The sequence below is a fragment of the Uranotaenia lowii genome, chromosome 2 (genome assembly GCF_029784155.1).
Source record: "Uranotaenia lowii strain MFRU-FL chromosome 2, ASM2978415v1, whole genome shotgun sequence".
Classification (NCBI taxonomy): Eukaryota; Metazoa; Arthropoda; class Insecta; order Diptera; family Culicidae; genus Uranotaenia; species Uranotaenia lowii.
In genome coordinates, this window is record NC_073692.1 from 316951474 (window position 1) to 316973695 (window position 22222).

The following is a 22222-nucleotide window of genomic DNA, read 5'->3' on the forward strand; positions in this document are numbered from 1 at the left end:
AAGCATAAGTTCAGGCGTTTTCTTGCCGAGTACCCTATAGAACATTGAATGCAAATTTTACTCTACATTTTCATCTACTTTGTCGGGTCGCGTAGGATGCGTCGCACAATTTTTTTCCATAGTGAGATTGAATTGGCGAACGCTCGAGCGGCGGGACAAATTTCCATCTGCTGCAGTTCGCTTTGCGTTCGCGGGCACTATGTCAACAGCCTTAAGCGGGCCATAGACTACACAAATGACCTGTACAAATTCGATGATTCCACGATTGTTTGATCTATGCTCGCCCATACACTATACAAACATTTTTCACGCGAACACAAACGTACAAATGTTGTGTAGTCTGTGGCCCGCTTTAAGCTTTAAGTCAAACCCCCTCGCTCCCCCCCAAATGCTACGTCATTTATGGATGTTCCCTTACGGATTTTCGTCAAATTCTTTAGGTTTGAAATGAGTTCTGCGAGCATCGGTATGATAAATGATTAACTGTTTTGATAGCTTTTTTCCATTTATTGTAAAATTATTCCAAATTAAAAGAGGAACAAACTACCCTTATTAACAGGTTCACTACATTCGTTGAATTATCGAAAGTCCTCTACAAATAGACTACCTGGAAAAAAGGTTCCAGGACCCTACATAAAATCACTGTTGAAAAGAAGAATTACAAATAAACATATCGATACGCGAATCAACTGAGTCGAAATCAAACTACAGTTTGAGCGTACGCATGATGAGATTCAGGTTCTCCTGCAGCTGTTTCAGTTCGACCATAACGTGCGGATCGATCTTGCTCACCAGATTAGGATCAACATTCTCGAGCTCGGTTGGTCGAATCGACAGCATCCCGTTGGCAACCGGGATGTTAACGTTGGCGGTTGATTCCAGAATGCTGTTGTTGGGAAAAGAAGAAAAACTTTAGTATGTTGAAAAGTATTCGAACAAAAGAGTTCTTACTTAGCAGTGATAACGGGACTTCCAGTAATCGAGTACACAGGTTCGCCGAGTTTGGCGTGTCGGATGATGGCCATCGGAGTGTTGGGTTGTACTTTTGGAGTAATTGCACCGTAAATGCGGTCCACACTTATCGCTTTCGGTCGGTTTGGCATCGCTGTTTTAAGTTTAGATCTGGTATTAAAGAAAAAATCGTTAGTCGTTTTATTAAATCGAATAAATGATTTTTAGCATAATCACCTCGATGCACGATCCTTAGAACCCATGGTTCCGATTGTGGTCAAAGTTTTGCCCAGCACGGAACGATCGATCGTACCGGTGGTTTGAAAAAGTGACCGATTGATGACCGATGTGTTGGTGCATCCGGTCGATTTGCTACGGCGTCGAAACTTGGCAGACATTAGCGGTCCTATGCGTTTCGAGGTGGACAACGTTGAGAGACGTTCGCAGTTTTCGCTTTCCTCTGTAAGGTAACCTGGAGTAGGTAATCATCGACGAATGCACGCATTTTCGGACAGAAACCAGCCACCAGTGTGCAATTATTCAACGTTTACCAGTGCGTATGGAAGAGAGAAAATGAAGCATATAATGATGCACACAAACACCGTGTTAGAAACCAATAAGCATTCGGAAACACTGGGGCGGTTTGACAAAGAACACCCATGTCACCGCTTAGTTTTAAATTGTTATTGTAATGTAGGGTAGTTATTACGATTCAATGATTTCTTGGTAGTTACTTAAACAATGATATCAAAGAAGATAGATGTTTATAAGCTTACCATCATCTTTGGACTTTTTGCGCGCCGATTTCTCCAAAAGAACGCTGAAGTTGTGCGCCAACAAAGCCGTTCGATCTCCACAGAAGGATGTCTCGTTTTTCTCGACTTCTTCGTTCTAAAAAAATATTTTCATTCTTTAAACTTACTCCTAACGCTTTGAAAATCGTTTTTCTGTATCATAAATTTTTTTTGAAAGATATAGGTATAAAAGTATTGTTCAGTGCTAAGGGTATGTTCCATAAATACTCAACAATTAAGAAAAAATCTAACTTACATATTCTCTGACCATACTGACGGTCATTCCGAGGATTTTCTTAGGAATTCGATTCTTCAGCGCATCAATCACCTGCTGAATTTTATCCATCTGCTCGCGAAACTTCAATTCGAAGCTAGTTAGTTCACATTCGGCTGAAAAGAATCGATATTAAATATTCAAAATAAATAAGATTGTTCAAAGTTTGAATAAATTTTGAGATGACTATTTAAACACGCCCTACTAAAAGGCTTACCTGTAACGTCGAAATCCCGGATCTTGCCTTCCAGGCGCATTTTCTCGTCGGCAGAGCCGCGTTTCTTACTGACCATTCGTTTGGCTTTGGTGCGAGTCATTTTTCAATTATACTGAACCTTTTTTCGGGATATAATAATTGTTTTTTCCACCGTTTTGTAAAAACGCTCTTAAAAACCAGGAATCCGTTACTCTTCAAATTTCAGCGAACAAAAGCTGCGCCTCCGCCGATTCAAACCAAACAGCAAATAAAGCGGATTTTTTCGTTTTGACAGTTTTCCACTGTTGAAGTAGTGTGCGTTTTATGCGGTTACGAGCGCTTGCTTTGTGTGTGTGAATAAATTTTCACATATGTTACACGATAAAACGATAAAATAACAATTTGTGTTTCCAAAATTATTTTGGAACACATTTTTGAAAAATGGGTAGTAGGTAAACATGGAGATTACCTAAAGCGCATGCAGACACCAGATATTTTTTGCTGTGTAGAATGAATCTTCATGTCTGTTCAATGAAGTCTAGTCGAAACGGGTCGAAACAAGTAGAAATGGATTGACATTTGATCACCTGTCTCTTGACTTCGATCGATTTCTACCAGGTCGAAACGAATCCTAATGCCGAGCTGGATTGGTTTCGACTAGTTTCTACTTGCTCCATTGAACAACGACTAGTTTCGATCAAAACATTGGCTCGTTGAACATTTACCAGTTTACAGAAACCAGTTGAACCGATTTTTACCAACCGTTGAACGAAGCTTTCATCAATCATTTGCAGTCGATAACTCTGTTTTGTTTATATTGGTTCATACGAAACAAACGATTGGTTCATCAAAACAAACTCTAGATTTTCAGTCTTTGATGATTAAAACGATTAAAACAGAAACCATCATCCCGAAACCCAAATTGGAATTTTACTGGCAAGTGTTTGAGTTTTCCAAATTTACCGTGAGTAAGGTACATTTTGCGACGGGCTCCTGGTCTGCGATTTGTTTTGGTATTTTGACAGTATGTTTTCATCCGTTCGTTTTGTGCTCTTCATTCGTCGTTGTTTCCTTTTTCCATCTTCCACTTTCGTGGTGTTTGTGTTTTCTTTCTTCTTTTGCAGTCGTATTTTTTATAGAATTATCCTACGCAAGGGCATATTTTTTTTTAGATATTTTTATAACTTTTGATTAAATCAAGATTAAATAAGATTCTTATTTATTTTTTGTTCTCTGCGTGATTTATTTTAGAATTTAAAGTTTGGTATGTTAAACTATCTTGAAGATTTTAATTGCAACTTTTAAGTTTTGCTTCTGTGATTTTCGGCTGAGTATAATTTTTTTTTTCGTTCTTTTAAAATGAGCAAGATTCGCAACAAAATGCATCTTTTTTCTCAGATCGAATTGCATTTTTGAATGTATAGGTAACTGTGTAATTATGCTTTGTTAAAATACAGTACCAACCCTTAAATATTAAATATTTAAATTTAAATTTAAATTTAAATTTAAATTTAAATTTAAATTTAAATTTAAATTTAAATTTAAATTTAAATTTAAATTTAAATATTTAAATTTTCATTTTAATTTTTTTCCCTATTATTTGCGATAGATAAATATTGAATACAAAATATGACATATTTAATGAAACTCATTTCTTCTTATAATTATTGAGAATTAGTCTTGTAAGAAAGTGAGGGCTGTGTCAAATTTGTTTAAACGAAAGCGTTTTGTGATAAAAAAAAGTATCCATTCAATGATTGCATATATTTCTGCACTGTCCTTTCGCTATATTTATCCAGCATCGGTTGTTTTTGTTCCGTCTTCGATGCTGCCAAAATCAACAACGAAAGTGGTCCGTGCGGTGGTGTGTGCCGTATTCCCCGCACACCAACCCATCTGAGTAGAATCCGTATACCCGTAACAGAGCGAGAAAACCAGCAAGAAAGACGAGTTTCGTATCGCGTCGTGAAGTGACGGAACGAAGGCGGAATGACACGACGACGAGCAAACACGGTGGACCACATTTTTCGCCTGCTGCTTGTTGGTTGATGGTCGATTGGTCTGGTCGGTCCGTCGCAGTTTACTGGTTTGGTTTTGTGGGTTAGCGAGTTGGAGCGAATCATCGCAGTAACCATTTTGAAGAGTATCGATATCTACCCGTGGTGAAAAACCGGATTCTGCGTTCTGCCAAAACCGGAAGTGGCGAATCGAGGATTACTTTCGAGCTTTATATTGGTGTCGATAAGGGTTTTTGGTATTTTTCTGCCCCGAGGAAGTCGTCACGGGGCAAGTGATTAAGCAATCTTACGAGCAGCCGTCATCGAGAACGCCCTCTTGAGTGTAGAACGTCAGCAGCAGCGACACGAAAGGGAAGGAGGAGAAAAAAATCTGACATCCGAGGACGGAATTTTCACTCGTCGTGGTTAATTACGGGCAGCAATACGTAATCGCAGGAAGCAAACGGAACTTGAAAAATCGAGCTACAATGAACGAAGTGGAGATAAAACGTGAAAAAATCGACATGGAATCGGCGGACCATCAGCAGCCGTACGAAAACAATGGCACTGACGGAAACGCATCGGATCAGGAAATCGTGGTCGGAATCGACGAGGATCACATCAATTTCCTAACCAGTATGGCGTCGGGCGATGATGACGATGACGATTCGATGGATTGCCCACCGGAAATGGCTGGCGTTCTCGGTCGGGCAAGAGCGATGGCTGGTGTATCGGGTGAGCTTTTTTTTTTGTTTTTCTGTGTTTGCGTTTGTGTTTGGCTAGTTCGGTGCGAAGTTATCAACTTCTAATCAAAATACAACCTGTTAAATAAATAGTTCTCCTTTTGTTATGGCATTCGGATAGCTGGGTAGCATAATTTACAACATTAAATTATTGATCCAAATATTTTTTTTGAAATTTTGAATTATATTTTTTTGTTGTTGTAAGCAACACATGTTATTGTCTCTAAATATGTATGTTACAAAAATATGTTAAAAGTTATGGAATTTATTCATTTCTTAAATTATTGTATTGAGCACGATAATGTTATTTTTGCTTAAATATTTTATTTTCTTTCGTACTCCTACGTCAATTTAAATAAAATAAATAGCCGCGAAAAAGAGCATCGAATTCTTAATTAGAACATACTGCTGTAAAGATTTTTGTTGAGTATATTATTAGTCAAAGATTCAATATCAGGTTATCTATAATTTAATTTTTTTTTTATTTCTATTATAGAGATTTTCAGCTTTCAGCTGGTTCATCTCTTTATAATTTAAATAAAAAAACTTTACTTAAAATGACTCTTGCACAAGTAAAATAAGTTATAAACGCAAACTTTTCTGGTCGTACCACAAAATTTACAATTAAATATTGCATGAACATTAATCTCTGCCTTCATACCACAAATAATTAGAGTAAATGAATTTGTTAGTTTTGGATGGTAATTTGATTTGTGAAATAATCTTGTTGCATGTAATTCAATCGATTAAGATTTGACTTTTTGTATTTTTGTTCTCGCACTTCAGCCAATCATAATGTATAGTCAATAGCTCACGTTAATAATACTTTTATCAACATAAAGTATTGACAACAAAATAAGGAAACTACACTCGTTAATCTGAAAGAAGTATTTGCAACGCCATTCCAAATTATAAAAAAAATAAATCTCAAGCTTGTAACGTCTTATTGTTTCAAATGTGTCGTCAAAAAAATTCCAAACCTTAACTTGAATCAGGATCAGGAATGTTTAAGAAGACTCATTTGGAACAACATCTATGACTCTCTCCTAAATCTTAAATAATTTAACTTAGCTGGGAGATGTAAGGGTAACTTTCTGCACTTTAAAAATTGTATAGGTATACAAAGTTTAATATTTTTGAATAATTTTTAATAAAAAAAAAATACTTATCGACGGTATTTCCGAACCACCGTTTGGAAAAAATGGGGAACATCATAGAAAGCCAACGTATTAAATCGATGTGTTAATGTTTTTTTTTAAGTAAAAACGTGCAAAATGAAATGTTTGAAGCGTGTTTTCCTAAATCAGCTTTTATGCATTAATAGCCCTTTGGCTCTAAGGGTACAAATTAGAATAAAAATAACCAAACAAACGGAAAATATACAAGATTTTTGAAAGCTGAACATAAAAAAAAAAAATTAATAAAAGTAAGGCTAGCTAATTCGACTACCTGGCTGAAACATGAAAAACTAAAAAAAAAGTAAAACAAATGACGTAAGGAGTGCTCGATAATTGTAAAAAGTTTTTGATTAAAACGGACAACATTAGAGTAATAACCACACTTGACAAAAAAGTGAGAGTGAAGAGTGAAGAGTAAAGAGTAAAGATTATAGAGTAAAGATTATAGAGTAAAGATTATAGAGTAAAGAGTGAAGAGTAAAAAGTAAAAAGTAAAGAGCAAAAAGTAAAGAGTAAAGAGTGAAGACTGAAGGCTAAAAACTAAAGACTAAAGACTAAAGACTAAAGACTGAAGACAAAAGACTAAAGACTAAAGACTAAAGACTAAAGACTTAAGACTAAAGACTACAGACTACAGACTACAGACTAAAGACTAAAGACTAAAGACTATAGAGTAAAGAGTAAATAGTACAGAGTAAAGAGTGAAGACTAAAGAGTACAGAGTAAAGAGTAAAGAGTAAAGAGTAAAGACTAAAGACTAAAGAATAAAGACTAAAGACTAAAGAATAAAGGCTAGAGACTAGAGACTAAAGACTAAAGACTGAAGACTAAAGACTAAAGACTAAAGACTAAAGACTAAAGACTTAAGACTTAAGACTAAAGACTATAGACTATAGACTAAAGACTACAGAATAAAGAGTAAAGAGTAAATAGTGCAGAGTAAAGAGTGAAGACTAAATAGTACAGAGCAAAGAGTAAAGTGCAAAGAGTAAAGAGTAAAGAGAAAGAGTAAAGAGCAAAGAGTAAAGAGTTAAAAGTAAGAGTAAAGAGTAAGGAGTAAAGAGAAGAGAGTAGAGAGTAAATAGTAAAGAGTAAAAAGTAAAGAGTAAAGAGTAAATTCGCAATAAACAGCCCGGTTTTTTCTCTTCAATCTAGGACATGGATACGACGACGACGAAGACGTTATGGCTGCAGCGGAATCCATTCTGTCCAAAACTGCGGAACGAACTCAGCAACAAATGTATCGATGCCAATACTGTAACAAAACGTTCACCTGGCTCAAATCGTTGACGGTGCACTTGCGAACTCACACAAACGATAAGCCGTACAAATGTGAACTATGCGACAGGTCATTCGTGCGCTCCGACTATCTCAAGTATCATATTATCAAATCGCATCAGACAACAGAACAAGTATTCACCTGTACTGCCTGTTCGGGAGTTTTTGCCACCAATCGTGGCCTTTTCCGCCACATTCGATCGGAGCACGGCACCGAGGCTGATTCCAGAGGTTCGCTGCTGATTCCAAAATTGGAATACCCTTCGGATGCGGATTCATTCCAGGACACGGACGAGAATGGCAAATATTCATGCACATATTGTGACGAATCCTACATGGCTCAAGAACAGCTTCGTGCCCACTTGAAACGTCATCTTGGAGAGAAACCATTCCAATGCGATCTCTGTTCCAAGTCATTCATTCGTCAAGATTTCCTTCAATGCCATCGTTCGAATCACCTAAAAAATCTTGACTTCCACCAAAATGGTGATGGTGAGGAACCCAAAAGACCACGTCTCACACTCAAGAACCTGCAAGATTTGACACCATCAAATCCAAATACACATCGGAATTCTAGCGATGAAGAAGACGATGATGGTGCTGGCAGTCAATCGTCCGGTGATACGGATGCTGGCCAACGATCCACTGCTGGCCAGCAACGAAAGGCACAGTTATCTTCTTCGGGTCAGCCAGATAGCGACGAACAGCGGGGTTTGCTGGCGGCTCTCATGGCCGAGGTAACTCGTAACGAAGAAGGCCGTTGGCAGTGCCCTGGTTGTGAGATGAACTTTTCGCAGGAGACCAGCCTGACGGTGCACTTGAGGACGCACGCAGGTAAGATAGGGTTGTTTTTATTACTCTTAAGATGGTTTATTAAAAAAAACAAAAACCTGAGAAAATCAATGAAATATAATTTTTATTTAAGGAATAACTCCGCTTAAATGTCCGCTATGCAGTCTAGCGTTCATACGTTCGGATTACCTGAAAAACCATCTGAGAAAACACGTCGAGGGAAATGGCGAAGACCCGGAAGCTCCTGGAGCCATCGATGTGAACAATCTATCATTTAACGCACCGTCCTTTGTTGCCGCTAGTGCTCCCATCGCTTCTACCAGCAGCTCTAGTTCGGTGACGGCCAAGGGTTCCTCGATATCACTGTTGAAACCCTTGAGCGCCAGGCCTCAGTCGACAGGAATCTCATTGCTCAAACCACCCGAAGAACGCAAACCACCATCAGATCAACCGCCAGAGTATTGCATTCGTACCGATGATGGTAAATTCATGTGCACAGCTTGTGAGCGTGTCTTTTCACATCAGCAAACGGTTCGGATTCACTATCGAATACACACCAATGAAAAACCTTACAAATGCCCAAACTGTCCTGAATCATTCATACGGTCAGACTATCTAGAGCGACATATGAAAATCCACTGGAAGGATACCCCGTTGGCAATGTTTCCCGGTGGTTCTTTCATGGGGGTGGGTAGAAATTCACTAGCCCCTTCTTTGGCCACTTCAGACAGTAGCGATTCGACCAGTCAGAGCCCACAAAAGCCAACGATTGGTCGAGCAGGTCTCTTGCCAGAAAATTATCATTTCGTCGAAGCTGGTGACGGGCAGTACGTTTGTAAGATTTGTGAACAAGTGTTCAGTCAAAGCGATTCTCTGCGGAAGCATGCCCTCACCCATACCGAGGAGAAACCTTTCTTCTGTGACATTTGTGATCGATCGTTCAATCGAGTCGATTATCTTAAGGAACATTTCAAATCCAAACGGCACCGGCAAGCGTTGGCTGAAGCCAATGGAGATCCCCCGGTGGAGGAAGAGGAGGAAACGACAGATATGAGCCTCGCGTCGCGTCTAGCTAAAACGAAATCCCCTATATCTCCACTAACGAATGCCATTATCGAGAGGATGGATTTCCAAAAGACAGACGACGGTCGATACAAATGCACAGATTGCGACAAAACCTTTGTTACGGCGGTAACTCTGAAGATGCATCTTCGATTGCACACTGGTGAAAAGCCATATAAATGCAGCATGTGCAGTATGGCTTTTATTCGGTCCGATTATCTTAAAACACACGAAAAAATACACCGGCAGCAGGCTTTCATGAGCAGCTATCAGCAGCAATTTATGGGAGTTGGTGGCAATTATTCCGGAGAAGCTTATTCCGATGAGGAAGGTGAAAGGGATTATCAACATATGCAGTCGGATGGCGAAGTCAACGGACCACTGCCATTTGTGAAACATGAACAAGAGTTGAAAATCGAAGATGTTGGTCCGGAAGAAGAGGATGAGGAAGAGGAAGACGACGAAGAACCTCCACCGAAACACCAAACGGGAGACGTTGATGACGATGACGAAGACGAGGAGGATGATGAAAGTGGAGATGAACAGGTGAGCGGTGGTGGTAAAGGAATCGTTTCCGGAATTTTCTGTTCCTTGCGATTGATTGCTTAAAATTGGAAAATTATAATTTATTGACGACTGGTTGTTTTGTTTTAAGGTCATTGAAGTGATGGTAAAAGAGGAAGATTCGGATGACGACGATGAAGAGGAGGACGAAGAAGAGGAGGAACAGGATGGGTAAGTCTAAATTGAAGAATAAGAAATAGATTGTCAATTAACGAAGATTCAATAAAATGGGCCTTACTTAAGTGATGAGTAGTACAATAGGTTGTTATTTACGCAACAAGTTGGAAAAAGATGACTATTCGCTGCACCGACTTCCCGTGTTCTCTGGGAAGATTTTTTGCGATAACCGATACCTTCTTGCTTGAGGGCTCTGTGGATGTAGGAATGGCAGCAACGAAGATTTCTGCCGGCTTCATGCAAACTCGTATCGCCCTTAATGCTATTTTATGTTTTTTAATGATATTGAAATCATTCTTATTTTTATTGAACAATTGTTAAAAAACAGAAACTGATATGTAATCAAATTTTTTTTAAATTCAGGAACGAGGAAGACCAGAATAACGATGACCAGGAGGATCAGGACAATGAACAAGAGAAAGAGCATCGAGACATTAAGGAGGAATCCGATCAGGATAACGAGGACGGCGATGAGGAGGGTGAAAACAACAACAGCTACGAAAACGAAGACGGTACATCTCGAGCAAGCGCAGGGGGAACGAGCGTGGCAGATTCCGGCGATCCCAAGTCCAAGCATCGCTGCCACATATGTCGCAAAGAGTTTGCCTGGCCAAAATCACTTAAAATTCATCTGCGAACGCACACCGGCGAGCGGCCGTACGAATGTGAGGTTTGTGGGAAGAGCTTTACACGATCCGACAGTCTTAAGGCTCATCGGAACACGCATGGAGACGTTCGAGTTTTGCAGTGTCATCTATGTGATGCCACTTTCCTTAGCGGTAGTGGTCTAATACGGCATCAGAAAGCCGAGCATGGCATAGAGCCGTTGGATGTGTAAAAATGTGCTGTTTCAGGAGAGAAAGTATTTCGGTTTGTTGTTGTTGAAACCGGTCCCACCCAGACACTCTTGTTGCGTCCGATTTTGTTCTAATTCTCTAAGCGACGCTCCTTTGACAATATCGCGTGCCGTCGTTATCCGTGGAAAGGTTTTACTGATTCACTAATGCCACAAAGTTAAGATCGTTGTTTAATTTTGATTTGCAGTTGATGGTTTTTATTAGGTTTTAGCACATAAACTATCTACAGATATACATTACATTCACACAGAGTAAAAACAAACTTATTAATAATAATAAACAACTTGTTCAGAATGTATTGCCGCAGTAAGGTTCTAATCGTGATGTGCGATTGGAGCATTAAATATTTTCATTGAAATAACAATTAATTGGGTTCACAATCAACTATATTGTTAATAAAACGGATAAAATCTGAAGTGTGGATTGTTTGAAACAATTTCAATGTCGTTACATCGAAGGTATATACTTGGGCGTGTATGATGTATGTATGTTTTACAATTCCTGATTCGTGTGTTTGAATGTCTAGCTAGGAGGGACACCAGGCATTTTTTCTCTATATTTTCTGACATAATCAAAACCCTAGTAATAAAGAAGAGCACGAACTGAATGGAACAAATCACGTGAAAAAACACAAAAAACCCAATAGCACATGTGTTGCTATTTAAGCTGAACACTGAGAGAAATTGTACCTACAACAAGTCGTTGACATGCAAACAATTTTCGATCTTTCGCCCTAAGACATAATATTTGTAATGAGTATAAGAAATACACCGAGTATATTATCGTGATTGAATCACACCTGATAAAAACTGTGCTGTTCGTTTGAATAATCCGAAAAGACATGAAAAGATATGATAAGTCAAGTAAGAGCCAGAGGTTCTCAGAAATAGGAAAAAGGTAATGCAAAATAAGAAACTAAGAAAGAAGAAAGTAAAGGGCTATCCAACTATTTCGCCTAACAAACCGGGTCGAATTCGATTAAGGGCGAGGTGATATGAAAATTGTTAACAATTTTCGTCATCCATAAGTCAAAGAAACGAATTTCATTATTTTTTCAAAAGATCAGTGTTTATTACCATTCAGTCTTTTTTTACAAAAATTTCATAAATCTAATTAAAATTGAGCAATCATCATATTTTGTATAAGCAACAAGTGTGAAAGAATCACAATATTTCTACAACTTCTGAAAGTTGTGAGCCTCCGCAACCTCCATTATTTTGTTGAGATTCATCTGCAGTTTCTTGAGATGCTCCAGCGTGTCGGAGTCGATCTTCTTCAGCATGGCTGTGTCCACGCATTCCATCTCGGTGGGACGAATCGAGAGGAACCCATCAGCAATCGGAATGTTGACGTTTGCCATGTCTCCGGCCATGACGCTGGTGATGACCGGGCTGCCCGTAACCGAATAGATACTTTCGCCAATGCGAGCCCGACGCATGATGGCCATCGGAGTGTTGGGTTGAACTTTGAGGGTAATCATACTGAGACCACGATCAGTGCTCACCGTTTGAAGGCGACTGGCTGTCGCGGCCGGGTTGGGGGTGCGATGCTTGGAGCGAGAACTACGAAGATTTTCACTAAACAAACTTTGCGCCGCATTGCCGAAGGTTTTCTTGGTCTTTATTCCCAACAGCGTGGACTGGTTTTTGGCCGGCGTTGTGTGTGACGAAACCAGCGATTTACTGCGACGTCGATTCTTTATAGCCGAAGCTAAAGGACCGTATGGACGAGTTTGTTTAGGGGCAAGTGATAGGGTTTCTGAAGGAATGCTGCTTATTGCGCTATCCTCGGTGCTGTAGCCTGTAAATAATCGAAATAATCATTTTCTTAATTAAGATAGAATTTAAACGTAGATTACCTTCATCCGTTTTGGACCACTTTTTGCCTTTGTTTTTCTCTGGTGGTGCTGTTGGATCGAAACTATTGGAAAATTGGCTTGTTTGGCTAAGGTAACTGTTCATCATATCTAGGGGTGCGGTTTCGGCCAACCCCAATTTTTCCAATTCTTCGATCGTGCTTACCCCGATCAAACGCAGATCGGACATCCGCATCTGTAGTATACGTTTCGGTATGCGATTTATGGTGGTTCGAATCGACTGGGTAAGGCTGTCCATCATATCCGTCAGTTCCGATTCCAGCCGAGTCAATGAGCTGTCGGCTGATTGCGTGAGATTTGAAATCAGGTTTAAATCAACGTTTATTTCAAATTTAGGTTAAATTGTTACATGCTTTTATATACTTTCATCAGGTTGAATTAAGCATTACATTACTATTTTGTGTCATGATGAGAAGGATAAAATATTAAGTGAAATCGCGCATCTTTGCAATTGTAAATCTTGAGATTTATTGTCTTTGTTGCTCGGTTTTCTTAAATAGCGACATCTGTGAGCGATTTGATCTATATTAATTTTAATTTCGATTTTTTTTTTATTTCAATTTTATGTTAATCCAATCTATGAGCATTAGACTAGTTCACTTTTCGGCTTTTTTCGCTGATCACAACGCCACTTACAGGGTTTGATCCTCATTCATTTTCAAGAACTCTGGCCGAATTTGAGCTCATTTGAGTAAGTTTCCAGCGTGCGCTAGGAGTTTTATTGAAAAAAGTCCATTTTTCTGGAAAATTTTCGTAGATGTATTCTAGCAAGCTGTTGTTAATATAAAATGATAATTTTATAGTGCTCGGTGATTGGTATGACAAGCATTCGTATGGACCTGTTTTAGATAATTGACTAAATCAAACCGAAAAAATTTAAAAATTCATAAACTGCCAACTTTTACAGAAAATTTACTTACAAGTTGAAAGCTTAAAATCAGTAGTAAATAGAAAAAAAATATTTTCGATATTAACTTTTCATAAAAAGATAGCCTTATTTATAACCTTTAATTTGATGTATAACACTTAATTATCGCAACAGTACAAGCAAAGATATTCAAACATTCACATCACATTCTTTGAATCATAATGTTGTCTCCATTCAAGTTTTAGCATCATGCAACCTGCAAAACGTGGCATCAAGAGGACTTGCTTACAACTTGATCAAAGCGCGCGCTTTTTTTAACTCCTGGCCCCGTCATGGGGTACTTGATTGAATAAAATATCCTTGCTTGTGCACAAGTTGGTGTGGAGCAAACTTGAATGAAAAATATTTTATCAAATCAAATTTGTTGCATAGATATTTGAATAACTTGGCTAGCAGTTTTGCGATCATTAAGTGTTATACATCAAATTAAAGGTTATAAATAAGGCTACCTTTTTATGAAAAGTTTATATCGAAAATATTTTTTTTCTATTTACTACTGATTTTAAGCTCTCAACTTGTAAGTAAATTTTCTGTAAAAGTTGGTAGTTTATGAATTTTTAAATTTTTTCGGTTTGATTTAGTCAATTATCTAAAACAGGTCCATACGAATGCTTGTCATACCAATCACCGAGCACTATAAAATTATCATTTTATATTAACAACAGCTTGCTAGAACACATCTACGAAAATTTTCCTGAAAAATGGACTTTTTTCAATAAAACTCCTAGCGCACGCTGGAAACTTACTCAAATGAGCTGAAATTTGGCCAGAGTACTTGAAAATGAATGAGGATCAAACCCTGTAAGTGGCGTTGCGATCAGCGAAAAAAGCCGAAAAGTGAACTAGTCTAATGAGCATGCATATAACTTCCTTCGGCAAATAGTCAGTTATTATTCTTTTTAGGAGTAGTTAGCAAACTACTATTTGAAATTGCCATTGAGCGGTTATATGCAACAAGTTTATTTTAAGATCGTATTTTTTTTAATTTAACTGTAAAATAAACTTCACAGAAAACTTTATTTTAAAGGATTTTAAATTAGAACAGGACTATTAAAAAAAAAACAAATTGATATGCATACGTTACCCAATATGTCCAGTTCCCGAATTTTGACATTGATTTTCTCCTCCTGGAAGCTGGTTCGGTTTCTTTTGGTGTTACCGTTCCGCGATGACTTTCCACGCACCATTTTGTATCAGTCAGATATTTCGGTATCCAAAACAATGCTACTTATCTTTCTGGATCTAAACGAACAAACGTTGGGAAAATCACTGGAAGAAAACAATAAAAGAACGTTGAAAACAGGTAAATGATGGTTATTCTGGAGCCTTCAAAGGCTGGTTTTTATATAGTGTTCTAACTTACCAATATGAAAATTAAGTTTAATATCACTACCTTAGGAACTTTGTGCTAGCACTAGTTAAGTAAATTAGCTAACAATAATGTAAAATTAAAGATTTAATACGCTACGACATGGTTCAAAAGTCGGCGATAAGAAGATGGAACCCAGAACGATGACAGACAGCCAGCTGTTGAATACGTGTGGAGAGTTTGCTTGAGAGAGGAAAACCGCCTGCTTGAATGCAAATAGCAAAGCACGTTGAGCTTGTAGAGTTCGCGCGTCATTCAAGATTGTGGTTTGAGTCTTTACTAAAATGTCTTGCATGCAATGCTGGCAGATTTAGAAATTAAGTACACTGGGAGGAAATGGCAAAATTAGTAGGCATACATTTTTTCATTTATTTATTTCATACAAATTTTTAATTTAACAATCTGTCAATAAAGGTACACATGAAACAGAGGAATAGTAGACTGTTCTGATAATTATATGGTCGGGATTCGACCAGACCGAACGGATATTATTTATCTATTGCAGCGGATACAAAACATGTTATACTACCTACTCTTTGAAAATCGGGACATTTTTACATTTTTACAAAATTGTAGGCCTTTATCTCCTCCTATCTAATACTGCAAGAAAGCAAGAGCAGAAACTTCAAACGCGTTTTTCTCGAAAGCACATTTTAAAAGTCCGTGGACGTCATTTGAAAACTACTTATCCGATTCTTTTCAAATTTGGAACATATTTTCTACATATAAAATACCAGACCCCAACGTTTTTCTTCTTCGTTTTTTTTACTTTGGGGAGATTTTACAGGTAAAAAATGGCGGATTTTTTCGTGAAAAATCGTAGTTTTTACTTCAAACAGCCACAAAAATTTCATAAATTTTTTTTAAGTTAAATAAAAACGTTGGGGTCCAGAAAACATCTATTCAAAATATTTTGCTCTGATTTTTTTACTTCAGATGATTCTGTGCTGAGATACAGTGTCCACCGCAAATCCTGTTTTCTAAAGGCATCCTCAAAAGTGCTCCGTCACCGGCTCATTTTTCAATATTTTTCTACGAAAAAATTACTAAATGTTCTTTTAACAATTGTAACCGTTCAGTTACAAAATCTCTTTGTTTTTTTTAACGGGTGCAATTTGCTTTAATTGTTTGTGCTTACTGTCACGATTCTTATTTTGTTTTTCTTTTAATTATTTTTGTATATTTTAATTTTGTTGTTTAAATTATGTAAATCTATAAATGTATAACACTTATGATGGGGGTGGGGTAAGATAACAGTCCATTCTTAGTGGGTATTCGCCTCGCCTTCGCCGTGATGTCGACTATCGATGAAACATCTCGCCTTCGGCGTAAAGTCGACTACCGACTGGACATCTCGCCTCGCCCCAGATGCGAAAAGGCGAAAAGCCAGAAAGAAGGCGAAAAAGAGCGCTGTGTCCGGAAAGAGGATTCGAGTGCAGGCGTGCGTGTGTTGAACATCACAGGAGCATTTACCGAGTTAATTGTGAAACCGGAAGTGGCTTTTTGAGGGAAAACCTGTAAAAATCCCTAGTATTTTATCCTTGGATTTTCTGAGGACAACACACGCTTCGGCCTAGTAGATACTTGTATCTGCTACGTCTCACAGTAAAAGGAGCATCGAGTTCTCTGGCCTGCGGGCCATAAGCATTAAGGAGAACATTCCTCTCTCGGTTCGGTCACTCTGGCCAGATCCTGGACCGAACCGATTGTGCCAACGAGAGAAGACGCCTGTAGTTACCTGATTCTGCTCCAACCACCAATAGAGCCAGGTAGCGAAACTCGAAGGATCAGCTTCAGCCACGTGTCCCAGCAAGGTATTGAGGCTGCGGACCTATCATCACCCAAGAATACCCACCTGAGGTCACCTACCAGTTGCAACAGACACACCGAGGGTTCGCTACGAGCGGACAACGCAGACGACTTCAACAGCAGCACCAGCAAAATAATAGTACCGGTACGTTACCCAAGAATTCTGTTCCCACACCCACACCCACACTAGAATCAAACACAAATCGCTAAAAATAAAATTTGCAAGTTTAAAGTCTAGTTCTTTTGCAATTAATTTAATAAAGTTTTTCCCTAGTAAAGTTCAGCTTTTTGTATTAATTTATGTGAAAGAACTGTGATAGTATTTTGTGTAAAGTTTGTTCGCGTAGGTCCTCCGATTACCCAGTAGTAAGCCGACTCTGAGACCCAGTTCGAGGAGTTTCTTGCTACTGAGCTAGCTTGACGGGATTTTTATTAGTTACACAATGCTTTGTATAATGCAAAAATGTTGAATACATTTGTTTAAACGATAGCTCTAGAAAAAAATCGTGAAAATGGTGTTTTTTTTATACCCGTTAGACCCTACCCCCCCTTAAGCTACCGACAGGTAAGATGTGTTTAATTGTATAAATAACTAAATGCACTAAATATTTCAGAGGGAATGCATCTGGGGTTAATCTGAAGAGACTATTGCAAGCGGAGTGGATTGCCAACCATTGTAGGTCTCTGAAAGTTGGATGCCTTCTCTCGACGAACCATCGGCCGTGGAAGCCCTAGAAGTAATTCGAAGGCCAAGCCACACAGACATAGGCTGGACCTTGCTACCGATGGGGGACCCATACATACATACATACATACATAAAGGAGACTTGATCCTTAATTCAGGAAACCCTGCCTGACCCTAGGCAAAAATCTAACAAAATCCAAAGATAAAAGGTCCGTTGACTATTTTTTGCCAAATAAGTTCTCATTTCACAGTTTGTAAGTATCAGACAAAGTAAATTCTAAAAGTATTTCTACTACCCTATTGCCTATATACTATTTTGAGACCTATTTAACAGGTATTTACCGGATTAACATAATTCATTAGATAAATATTAGTTATGCTTTAGGAATCAATTAAACCCAGGACAAACATTTTGGAAAACTTTTTTTTTTTAAACGAGAGTATACAATTGCTTTGAAAATATGGCATTAAGAAGTTTATATTATATTCTAAAAATTGACATACTGGAATAAATACTTTTATTATAAGTTTTTCGTGTGGGAAACATTTTAAAGTGATAAAGAAGATCTACATAACTCATTTTGTTAAATTTTTCAAACAAAGTTCAATAACACGAAAAATAATATTTTAAAAATTTGTTGAGATTACAGCATTGTTGTTTTGTTCTATTTGGCACATTTTTCTAGAATATTTGATATTTGTAAGTCATTTCGGTTTTGAAATATAGCGAAGGAATCAAGTATCTTCAGGGATAAAGTATCCTCGTTCTCCCCTACAGAGCATAAATAAAAGCTAAATAAAATTTGAATTTGCTCTTAAATTGTGTTTATACTGTCCAAATACCAAATGTTTATACTGCGAAATACCTAATCTTACAATTTAGTCGGCTTAAACGAGTCAGATGGTTCGTTATGAATCGCTTACAAAGGGATAGCTACAAGACCAGAGAAATAAAAGGAAGGAACTAAAAAAAAAAACGCTTAAAAAGGAATTACCCCGCAACTCATCTTTGCATGAGTGTTTTCGGAACTCCTTTTGGCTAAGCTGTCTAAGCTTGCTTGAAAAGAGTGATAGTTGAAGTTTCGTTGACCCCGTTAAGCTAGCTAGGGACCCTTTCAGCATAGGGGAATGTCAGTTTGATTTATTTGAAAGAAAATTATGTCGAACATACTAAGTAATGAAACTAAAACTCAGATTCAGAATTCAGAATTAGACATTTTTAAGTGGCAAATTCACGGTGTTTTCTCCTCTTCAGAGTTCAGTATTCAGATCTAAAAATTTGGATGAAATGTTAGACGACTGAATTTCAAGAGTTACTTAAAACCGAAAAGATTGCAGTATCCATTCATTTTTTCAATTACATAAGCTTATGCATAAATTTCATTTTTTTTTTTCATATTTTTGTATAGTATTGCAGCGCTTATGTAATTACACCACTAGAATCGGTATGAAATTGAATTTCTCGGAAAATTTGAGTTAATATACTCAAAATCCAGTGCAAAGTTGAATTTTAGTGCAAGACAATCTGTGAAATTGCAAATTGACAAAAAGTTCAGCTAGTTTTGAAAATTCGTTAAAAATTCTGTGTTTCTTATTTTGACAATCTAAAAATGCAAAAATCTGCCAAATTACGTCAACTATCTGTGTAATTCTCATTTGAAAATTTATCTGGTGTGATTTAAACGATTTTGACGGTTCATTGATTGAAAAGTACAGTTTTTATACTTTACATTTTTCGTGGTCATGATCTTAAAAAAATTCATAAAAATATACCCTTTTGGAAGCATGTTTTTCGGATTTTTTTCTCTTAGACTTTGAATAACGGAAAACTGAAGTGTTGTAGGTGAATTGGTTTTAGTCAGGAGTGTCAAATTGACACTTCAGGGACTGTGACTAGTTAAACTTTCAGGGACAGATGAGGGTTAGCAGGACTTGGTAACTAAAGAAATTTCCGCAAACTGCTGAAAGTGGATTAAATTTTATTCAAGCAATTGATAACTTTTTGAATTTCTCTATTTTTACACATCGTGAGTTACAGATAAAAGAATTTGTTTAAATTTGCATTAGTTTTTGAATATTCTTTTATTCATGAGAATGTATTTATGATATTTTTGAAGATATAGGGTAAAACACTATATATTTAACACCATTTTTGTGACTCAACGTATTTAAGGCCAATAAATAATAACGAAAGGTTTTTCGGATAAAATTTTGAAAATGTAGCTTGAGTTGTATTTTAAACCTTTTTAATCAAAATTACTTTTGTCTCTATTGGATATTGGGAGCCGTAAAAAGAACACGTCTTGTCAGCTTGGAAGTTACAGTTAAAGAGAGAGATTTATTTCAAACTAATTATACAGATTGCTATGATCGCTTATAAGGTAATTCGCCTACTGCGTCTAACACCCCTCCTCGAATTATCCTGGAAGTAAGCCCATCATAGTTTGCAACTTTTCAAGTCGTACTCGCTGAAGTGGTTTCGTCAGGACGTCAGCGAGCATTTCCTCCGTTGGACAATACTTCAGATCGATAACACCTTTTTGATGCAAATCTCGAACAAAGAAGTACCGTGTTTCGATGTGTTTGCTTCGTCGTTCAATCCGGTCACTCTGCACCATCTTGAGACAGCTTTGGTTGTCCTCAAAAACCGTGGTTGGTCGTGAACCGTCTTCTCCGATTTCAGCTATCAGTTTACGTACCCAAATCAATTCCTGGCAGCCTTCAGCAAGTGCGACAAATACTGCTTCGGTAGAGCTGAGAGACACACAGATTTGTTTCCGGGATCCCCAGGTAATAACGCCTCCACCGAAAAGTATCGCATGGCCAAAATTGGATTTTCGGTCCCGGGTATCACCTGCCCAGTCTCCATCCACGAACATTGTCAAATCGCCTGCTGTAGAACCCAGATTCAGCTCGTAGTCGGATGTTGATTGAAGATACCGCAGAACTCGCTTCGTCTCGCTTGGGTTCACCAAGTTGAATCGTTCGGCCAGCTTGCGGATGTAGGTACCTTGGTTCAACTTGTATCCGCTTTCTCCTCTCTCGATTTCAATGCCCAAGAAGTGGTGAATGTCGCCGAGGCTAGTCACCGCAAAATTTTCTTCCAACAGCTTGAAAATGGACATGAATTCGAGCTCGTCGGGCGTTACAATTATCATGTCATCAACATAAATAAGAATATAAGTTAATGATTTTTCTTTCTGTCGCAGGTACAAGCAGGAATCAGCTTTCGATTGCTGGAATCCCATGGACTTGGAAACAGAATCCACCTTCCGGTTCCAAACACGGGCGGATTGTTTCTATCCGTAAAGGCTCCTCCTCAAACGACGCACCGTCCCAGCATCGCCGCTGGAAAAACATTCGGGTTGGCGCATGTAGATGGTCTCCTCGAGTTCGCCGTTGAGATAGGCTGTCTTGACATCGACATGCTTAACGATTGCATTTCGACGATGAGCCACGGTTAGAAGCGTACGGAATGTAGCTTGTTTCGCCACCGGCGCGAACACCTCATCGTAGTCGAGTCCAAATTTCTGGGTGAAACCTTGAGCGACGATCCTAGCCTTGTGCCGCACAACGTTGCCCTTCTCGTCCGTTTTGGTTTTGAATATCCATTTACAACCAATGGCCTTCTTCCCCGGTGGTAATTAAACGAGCTCCCACGTTTGGTTGTCCATCTGCGATCGGTACTCCTCGTTCATGGCTGCACGCTACTCGTCTGCGTCTGGCCCACGCAACGCCTCGGATGGACTTCGCGGATCAGCAGCTTGAGTTGGATTGGAACACCGACTAGCTTTCAATCCCTGTTGAACGTCACCTGTGCCTGGCTCAGCACACGTTGCCTTGCTGGGTTGACCGTCGTTTTTGACCGGAATTCGGGATGCACCTGTGGAAGTTATGGAAGGAAAAACTTTTCTTGGAAGAATGTAATCCCGCAACTCGCCTGGCAATGCGCGCTCCCGACCACTGCGCCTCAACACCTGTGACTCGGGTGGATTTGAAGATTATTGTGGGGGGAGCGCCATAATTATCACGTCACCAACTTCGTTTTCGGACACATCTGCTTCGCTAGTCTCAACCTGAGAATAGTAGTAAGATGCGTCGGATTCGTCGGTTGACACCTCGGAAGATTCGTCTTCGGCTAACACGTTCGAAGGTTGTTGGAAGTCGAGACGGACCGCCTCTTCGATCGGAACCTCGCCAAAATCGAGATTGACAAACATTCGGGACCTCTCCGGTGGATTCGCAGTACTCGTTGATTGCTGACCACCTGACATTGTTGGCTCGAAGAAAAGAACATCTCGACAGGTGTATACATCCTTCTTCACCGGATCGAACAACCTGTATGCTTTGGTTGTTTCGTCGAAACCCAAGAGAATGGCTTCCTTCGATTTGGCATCCCACTTCTTCCGCTTCGGCTTGGGTATGTGTGCCATCGCCTTGACACCGAACACCCGCACATGGGAAAGATCCGGTTTGCGACCACTCCAGGCTTCCTCTGGAGTCATCGGATGCCCTTTGGTTGGAGACCGATTGACCAAGTATGTGGCGGTTGCCACTGCTTCGGCCCAAAATTTCTTCGGAAGACCCGCGTGGAACAGCAGACAACGTGCCCGCTCGACGATGGTGCGGTTCACCCGCTTGGCCAAACCATTTTGTTGTGGTGTATAATCGCTGGACGTCTGATGCACAATG

General features: G+C 38.8%; 3 protein-coding genes across 4 annotated transcripts; 1 reads left to right on the forward strand and 2 right to left on the reverse strand.

Moving 5' to 3' along the window:
- Positions 1-508: 508 nt before the first annotated feature.
- On the reverse strand, positions 509-2497 carry LOC129740925 (borealin-like). Of its 2 annotated transcripts, none has more exons than XM_055732571.1 (6): positions 2237-2497; positions 2002-2135; positions 1728-1842; positions 1189-1411; positions 952-1122; positions 509-886 (listed from the first exon to the last, which is right to left on the reverse strand). In XM_055732571.1, the coding sequence occupies exons 1-6, from the start codon at positions 2334-2336 to the stop codon at positions 706-708; spliced, it is 924 nt and encodes a 307-aa protein (XP_055588546.1). In that variant the 5' UTR covers positions 2337-2497; the 3' UTR covers positions 509-705. The 2 variants fall into 2 exon arrangements, with proteins under 2 accessions (XP_055588546.1, XP_055588545.1); XM_055732570.1 differs by having other exon boundaries at positions 511-886; positions 1189-1423; positions 2237-2496.
- A 1531-nt stretch (positions 2498-4028) lies between these two features.
- On the forward strand, positions 4029-11664 carry LOC129740921 (zinc finger protein 624-like). Its single transcript, XM_055732567.1, has 5 exons — positions 4029-4947; positions 7289-8245; positions 8337-9811; positions 9921-10000; positions 10370-11664. The coding sequence occupies exons 1-5, from the start codon at positions 4701-4703 to the stop codon at positions 10842-10844; spliced, it is 3234 nt and encodes a 1077-aa protein (XP_055588542.1). The 5' UTR covers positions 4029-4700; the 3' UTR covers positions 10845-11664.
- A 265-nt stretch (positions 11665-11929) lies between these two features.
- LOC129747020 (borealin-like) lies at positions 11930-15183 on the reverse strand. Its single transcript, XM_055741032.1, has 4 exons — positions 15031-15183; positions 14752-14936; positions 12722-13021; positions 11930-12663 (listed from the first exon to the last, which is right to left on the reverse strand). Exons 2-4 carry the CDS (start codon positions 14852-14854, stop codon positions 12038-12040), a joined length of 1029 nt encoding a protein of 342 aa, XP_055597007.1. The 5' UTR covers positions 14855-14936; positions 15031-15183; the 3' UTR covers positions 11930-12037.
- Positions 15184-22222: the final 7039 nt, after the last annotated feature.